General features: G+C 47.0%; 1 protein-coding gene across 2 annotated transcripts in view; it reads right to left on the bottom strand.

Moving 5' to 3' along the window:
* Positions 1-306: 306 nt before the first annotated feature.
* bcl11bb (BCL11 transcription factor B b) overlaps positions 307-7,779 on the bottom strand; it is a 29,743-nt gene continuing 22,270 nt past the window's right edge. For both annotated transcript variants that reach the window (XM_069703158.1, XM_069703157.1), the window contains one exon: positions 307-3,923. In XM_069703158.1, coding sequence (XP_069559259.1) covers positions 1,858-3,923 — 2,066 coding nt within the window. In that variant the 3' untranslated portion in view covers positions 307-1,857. The remainder of the gene's footprint in view (positions 3,924-7,779) is intronic.

Below are 7,779 nucleotides of genomic sequence, written 5' to 3'. Positions count from 1 at the left end.
TGTCTCACTCTGATGGTCTGTTATAAGATGTGGCCAGTAGATGTGCATTTGGGTAAAAAAAAGAAAACTACACTTTTCATATGCTTCCAATTTCATTTGAATGACTATTCTCCCTGGTCAAGGTCTTGCTCTCTCTCCCTCCATTTCTTTCTCACACGTCTTCATTTCTCAGTTCCAATCTTTCATTTTTGCTATAAGAATAGCCCCTGCTCAAGGTCGCCCGGCCATCCCCAAATGCAGCTGTGCTCCAAATTATCATAACTCATATAGCCTTTTTTTTTTTTTTTTTTTTTTTCACCAGATTCATTTCAGGATGAATGATGCAGAAAATAAAAAGCATAATCCCCAAAAGACACGAACATGCACATTGTCTCAAAATCTGTTACTGGGAGTTAAACCCGTATCACTTTGTGCGGCGAATGAACAGGCTTCCTTTTAAAAGCCGCTCTAATGCATGAATCTGAGCTAGTGAACTGTGAAAAGACGCCGTCGGAGAGAGAGGCTTAGAGCACACTGCAGAGACGAAGAACACACGCTAACACATATTGATATGAATTTCATTTGAAACCATTTTTGCGGATCCTGAGGGGGGGGACACAGGAAGTCGGCCCGGGTCAGAGAGAGTCGCCACGGCAGATTCGAGACGGAGATACAGAATGATTTAAGAAAGTGTTGAAGTAGCTTTTGTTTAACAAATTGCCTTTGAGTAAGCACACATGGGATGGTGTTGTGGGGGAGGTACTCAAATCGGGTCTGATAAAGCAATAATGTATGGTTGTTACATTTAGCATATACTGTGGATGATGCAAGCAGCTGGTCTTCTGATTGTTTACTTTTTAGGCCATCTTTCGTGGTCAGTCAGGGCTACTTTAACATATAAAAAAAAAGAAGATATTTACAAACCATAAACAGGACTGTTCTCCTTCTCACATTAATCACAAGTAGTCTTAACTTATTCAACATATTAAATATGGTGGTTTAATCCTACATTGGGAATGTACTGAGCATCAGTTAAGGGTACCTCCATTAAGTGCAACCTTTATTTACGTCCTTACTGAAGCAAGGACAGCAATACAGTGACTGCATTTTGAAATTATTCACATGCCAATGTTTAAGAGGACAAAAATTCCCTGAATAAATTAATAGTAACTTACCAGGTCTCTAAGATAATGATGGATTTTTCAAATCCTGCATGGTGTTTTATTGTCAGGCTGACATTCAGTGCTTTGGGCCTGTATGAGGGAATGGATTGTAGTCCGCTGCTGCAGTTCATATAGAAAACAATTCTTTTTTTTTTACTTTTAAAAGCTAACTGCTTCACACAAATTTTTACTCTCACGTGATAATAAGCTTCCTTAAAGGAAAAAAGAAAAAGAAAAATTTGTATAAGGGTGACTTCTTTTCAGTTACCGCATTTTAGAAAAAAAAATGTTTTTTTTAGCACATTTCAAAACTAACTCCATATGAAATCCCACAAAGATGTACCTGCACATGCCAAATATCATTACAAAAATCCAATAAATACAGAAATTATTGCACAGTAGAAAGGCTCCATGGATTCCTAACTGATAAAATCCTCAGACAGTTTGCAAAGAAACACAAGTTGGGCTTTCCAGACAAGTTCTCATTAAAGTTTCCCTTTGTTTATATTCTCAGGTGGCAGTTTCTGTGATGAGAAAAAAAGATGAACATCAATCAGTCTCAAATTTTTTTTAAGAGAGAGATTATCCAGCCAAGCCCCATTGTTGAAGAAGTGGTTATAGGGATTCTGTGTGTGCATGTATATGTGTGTATTTGTGTATCTATGTGAGAGAGTGTCTGTGTACACTGTACGCTGTTTAGGTAATGGCTGTTGGCTTAACCCCTGTCCGCTTGCTCCAATTTGACCTCGCTGGCCATCAAATGTTCCCCATGCCACTTCTTCATGTGTTTCTCCAGCGTGCTGTAGACACTGAAGGGCATGTGGCAGATGTCGCAGCGGTACACCTCCTTTCCAAACTGCCCGTGGGTCTTCATGTGGCGCGTCAGCTTAGAGCTCTGGGCGCAGGCATAGCTGCACAGGTCGCACTTGTAGGGCCGCTCCCCCGTGTGGCTGCGTCGGTGCACCGTCAGGTTGCTGCAGTTCTTGAACACCTTGCCGCAGTATTCGCAGGTGTCGTTCCTCCTGTCTTTGGAGCTGGGGGGCCTGCCGGGTCCGGGTCCCCGCAGGAGGTGAGGGGTGCTGCTGCCACTGCGCCCGGAGGCACTTCCACCTTCCATCAGCTCACCGGGCGGGGTAGAGAAGCGCAGGCTTCCTGTCTCTGAGGAGGAGTGCTCGGAGGAGGTGCCGAACGGTGACTGACGGGAATCAGTAAACCCCAAGAAAGGTTCTCTGATGAAGTGGCGTGACGCAGCATAGCCGGCCAGGAGTTGAGAGTAGACGTTTTCCGGGGAGATGAGCGGTATGGTTGGGGGAATCTCCAACTGTTCCTTCTCTATCTTGATCCTCTTGTTGTTGGAGGGGTTCGGGCTGGTCATGGGGGTGGGCCGGCGCTGGAACAGCCCGGGAAAGGACTCGACTTCAGATACACTCATCCTGCCGTTCATCAAAGGCCGCGGATCCTCCTGCTCCTCTCGCTCTCTGTTCTGTTCCCTCTCGTTCTCTCTTTGTCTCTGTACTTCACCCCTCTCTCCCCCGTCTCCGTTAGGTTGTCTGTCCAAGCTTCTCTTGCTGGAGTTAAGTCTAAGGTGATTGTCCAGATGGTTGTATGGGTGCATGATGCCAACGCCGCCACTGTCACTGACTCTGTCCCCGCCCAGGGGTTTGTTCTCAGGAGACTGTCTCGGGCCATTTTCTCTGTTCTGGTTGAACTCCTGGGAGTCCTCACTTAAGTTGGAATCTGGCCGACTTCCATTCCTTAGTTCCTCCTCCTCTTCCTCTTCCTCCTCTTCTTCTTCTTCCTCTTCATCCTCCTCCTCCTCATTGTCCATCCCCATTCCCCTTACATCTCCCTCCCTATTCTTCTCCTCACCCTCCCCTCCTTCTCCTCTACTTCCTGGTTCTGGGGAGCCGGTCATGGTCCCGGACTTGTTGTGCATATGTGTCTTCATGTGCCTTTTGAGCTTGCTGGCCTGGGAACAGGCGTGATCACACAGGTGACACTTGTACGGCCTCTCTCCTGTGTGACTGCGTCTGTGGACGATGAGGTTGCTCTGGAACTTGAAAAACTTGCCACAGAACTCACAAGATTTGGATTTCGCCGGGGTCTGGCTCTGACCCTGTGTGTCAGGAGGGCTGGAAGAACCGTGCCCCCCCTGAGAGGCGGGCAGCTGCGGGGCGTAGGTGAGAAATGCCGGGGGCTTGGCACCAGGCTGGAAAAGCGTGGGACTCAGCAGGCGGTGCATGGGTGGCACGCGGTTGGGCGAGAGAGGAGGTGTGGGCCCGCCGTTATTGGTTGTGTTGCCCGCCAGTTCCCTCAGTCGACGGGAGAAGTCCATGGAAGGAGGCTCCATGGGGGTCATTCGCATCACCCGCTCAAAGGCACTGGGGTGCTGTGACAGCAGCCCCATTTCCTCTGGGCCCAGCCGCTCTAGAGGTGGTCTAGGGGGAGGCGGAGGGCTGACAAAGGGCGGTGTCGCCGGCAGGCGGGTCTCCATGTACCCCGGAGGAGGGGGGTGTTCCCTGAGCAGGGGTGCAGCCATGCGGAGAAGGTGGAAGGGGTTGTTGGTGTCACCGAGGAAAGTCGGGAGAGGGGAGCGGGGCAAGGCATCAGCACCGAGGGGCGGCGGCAGAGCCATGCGGGGAGTGAGGGAGCAGTTGATCGGGTGGTTGTCCAGGTAGATGCGGATGCCGTGAGTGTGCTGGGCGTGCTGAAGCAGGAACCAGGCACTGGTGAAAGTCTGCTTACAGGTCGTACAAATGTAGCTGGACGGCTCACCTTTATCTGTGGGCCAAGAGAAAGAAAAAAAAAACATGGTAAAAAACTAATAAAATATACCCAAAAATATTTTTTATTCAACAGTCAAACCCATCTGTTACATTAAAGTGCCTTCAAGTTTGTTAACAACATTTGCAGAGTTGCATTTTTTGTGAAATATACAAAGAAACGGTGTGTATCTACGGGCTAATGTAGGTGGCAGGTATTGCCCCAAGGCCATGACACAGTATGCTAATTCTAATGTCAACTAGGCTTTAATAACAGATCCATCTCGTCTACTCTGTCATTTCCATATAGAGACAGGAGAGGCAGCAGTGGGGAAAAAAACCACACCAATGTGGGGAAAAAAGAAATATGAGAGGTGGAGGTGGGAGTTGGAGACAGGGGGAGGGGGACGAGATTTGTCATTAAAGAGAGAGAGAGACACTCAAAAGGAGAGGTGCAGAGGTGATTGAGGCAATGTGTAAACAGTAAAGACACTTCCGGTCTTAACGCAGCATCCACATTAAATAAAGCTCTACGTCACTGGTGTCATAAAGAGTACAGTAAAGTGATCTGTTGTGGCTCTGCACACAGAACTGTACGTCACTCACTGACAAATTGCCCCTTTAAATGGTGTGACTTAATAGTGCAAAATTAATCTATCAGTCACTGTGGCATTGCCCTGTCAGCCTGCTCGTGACTCATAAAAAATAAAAAAAAAAAAAAAAAGCCTTGGTAGGGATTCGTTCTAATTCAACACAGGCTCTCGCCTAAGAGGCATTTCCACAGACTTGTGTTTGCTTGCAAGGCATCTGCATCTACTTTATCATCAGCAGCTACCGCAAGTGGAGTCAAGTTGGTACGGTGGTCCCAGAGCTCGAAGCCCGGAGGGGCAAAACAAAGACGGGGAAGTTAGTCTTGCCCAAAGTTTTATGTGATCAAGAAAAGAGTCCTTAAGATGGCTGACTGCCTCAAAGCCGCCCTTTGTTATGGAATGTAAAACACACATGCAGACACTGATACATGCACAGGAATATTTTCTTTTCATTCTCCTCTCCCCATCTCTCTTCTCTCTCTCTCACGGCACACCTCCACACACTCACAATTTCACACACACACACGCACACGCACACACACACACACACACACACACACACACACACACACACACACACACACACACACACACAGTCATACGGTGCAGAACAGATGAACGAAAGCTGATGTTGGATCAGTGTCTAGGACAGGAAGCTGATTTGGCGGTGTGATTGCTTTGGCTTTCCCCAGGGATAGGGTCAGAAAAAGTTAATGAGGGGCTCATTTACTGATTCTGTCTGTTTTTCTCTGCTATTAGTGGAGCTCTGGTGTAGCCATCACTCTCACTGTTTGTGTGGGGTGGGACATGACCTGACTCTTGCTACTAACGCGTCTGTGTTTGTGCATGTGTGTGGACATGTATGTGGATGTATTTTTTTGCTTTTATGCCTGTGTGTATGTGCGGGACGAGTGGCGGGCTGCCTGCCCGTGTTTAGTTTGGCTGAGCTTCACACGGCCGCTTGGCAGCGGAGAGCTGGACAGCTTAACAGCTTTGACGGGGAGAAGAGAGCGCGAGAGGGAAGAGGAGGAGGAGGAGGAGGAGGACGAGGAGGTGGAGGAGGAGGAGGAGGAAGAGGATGAGGAGAGGAGAGGAGAGGAGAGGAGAGAGGGTAAGAAGAGAGGTGGAGGGACTTTAAGGGCCAGATGAGCTTGGGCACACTTGCATCCATGTACACATCCACCCTGACACATGGAGGCTATTTACATGCCCCCGGGGACCAAGTTAGGTCTATAGACTTGGGAGCTGTATAATCTCATCTCCACACAAGGATCAATGTTAAATGAAGACGTGAGATTGGAAGAAGGATCAGTGATCTCACTCGATTTTTCCAAAAGTTTTTTTTTCTTCTAAATCTCTTTCTTCATCTAAATTTTTGTCTGCGCACATGGCCTCATCAATACAAGCAAACCAATCAAATACCACCACCCCCACAACCGTTCAACCCCCCCCCACACACACACACACACACACACACCACCAGAGCAACACATTTGCATCTTGTCATATCTTACACAGCCGTGCCATATGCTGTTAAAGGAAGCGTGGCAGCTAATAGAGTGGCAGCTGATGGCTGCTGCCTAATGATGGCCAAAGACAAATTTCATCAACTTCCCAAACAAGCAAGCAAGCAAGCAAGGCGGGGGTGTGGGTGGTGGCTAATGAATAAATAGATGATAGATAGAAACACATAGATAGATAGATAGATAGATAGATAGATAGATAGATAGATAGATAGATAGATAGATAGATAGATAGATAGATAGATAGATAGATAGATAGATAGACAGACAGACAGACAGACAGACAGACAGACAGACAGACAGACAGACAGACAGACAGACAGACAGAGATAGACAGATAGATAGATAGATAGACAGACAGACAGACAGATAGATAGATAGATAGATAGATAGATAGATAGATAGATAGATAGATAGATAGATAGATAGATAGATAGATAGATAGATAGATAGATAGATAGATAGATAGATAGATAGATAGATAGATAGATAGATAGGTCAGAGAGGTGAGCAGTAAGCCCAAGCCTGCAGGCTGTAAAACGTCCCTTTAGTGTCACATCACAACCCAGAAACTAGCTTCATAACTACACAATCTGCACGCACAGATGCACAAATATATACACACATTAAGTTGCAGACATCTTCGCTCCATTCTTCCCTTCTTCTCCTTTGCAGACACGCTGAGAGAGTGTCACTGCTCGGTGCTCCGGCCAATAAAAGCCCTCATTTAAGAATCACGGTGGGCCGTGTCATGCTTCAGTTTATGGTAATTACAGTCGTCTGCCTGACACACAGGCAGGGACCCCTCCACCGCTGACCGCCAAGGTCAACTACCAGTTTGGATAGTTACATTCTCCTCTCAACGCACTCACTGATGCTGGACCTAATCGCCCAATTTACTCCGGCATGCCATATGCACACACACACACACACACAATGCGAACACACACACACACACACACACACACACACACACACACACACACACACACACACACACACACACACACACACACACACACACACACACACACACACACACACAATGTGAACACACACATACATACCCCGTGCGTGTGAATGAGACGGAGATGAGAGGTTAAATGAAATGGAGTCACAGCAGGAGTCAGTAATATGGTACACTGCATTTTGCTGCTTTTTGTCATTTTGCTAGCAACACCACAATTTGTATAAATGTTACAGTGTAATGGGATTCACCTCAGAAAGACTGCGGGTTATTTCTCTGCCCAGGTGTTCACTCTCTCAGACTTTCCCATGAAACAGAGGAACACAATGCATAACTGAGACCAGCTTAGGAGGGCAGCTCTTTGTCCTGCACAACAAAACCAGGGCTAAGGGCCAGGAGGCCTGGAGGAAGTTATTAAAACATTGGCACATGCGTGGAGCTGAGGTGGGCCAGTAATAATGCTCTCCTTCTCTCCTGGGTTGTTTTTTTTTTGTTTTTTTTACTTAACCACCAGGCCAATTAACCCAGTCTTCAGGGACTAAGATCTGAGCTTTACATCAGATTTTATTCTTTCCAGATTGCCTTTTATAGCCATTATTTTTGCCTTAAAAAGTACAAACAAAATGCCAGTGAATGAAGGGGTATTGACTGTTTGCATATGGCCAGTGTAGAGAAGTTGGTGTGAGGTTGGCAGGGTTGACGTAGGCACCGGGCGGGTGTACGGTGCAGACATGTGGATTTGTGTTTAATTTAGGAATTCCCATATGCCGTCTCTCCAGCCGCCAGCCTGAGTCT

Source organism: Brachyistius frenatus, unplaced genomic scaffold (genome assembly GCF_029030835.1).
Source record: "Brachyistius frenatus isolate BFR_SWC_R1_liver_20210118 unplaced genomic scaffold, ASM2903083v1 Contig_44, whole genome shotgun sequence".
NCBI lineage: Eukaryota > Metazoa > Chordata > Actinopteri > Embiotocidae > Brachyistius > Brachyistius frenatus.
Note: the sequence above shows the minus strand (reverse complement) of the source record. Positions and strands in the feature narration are given on the sequence as shown.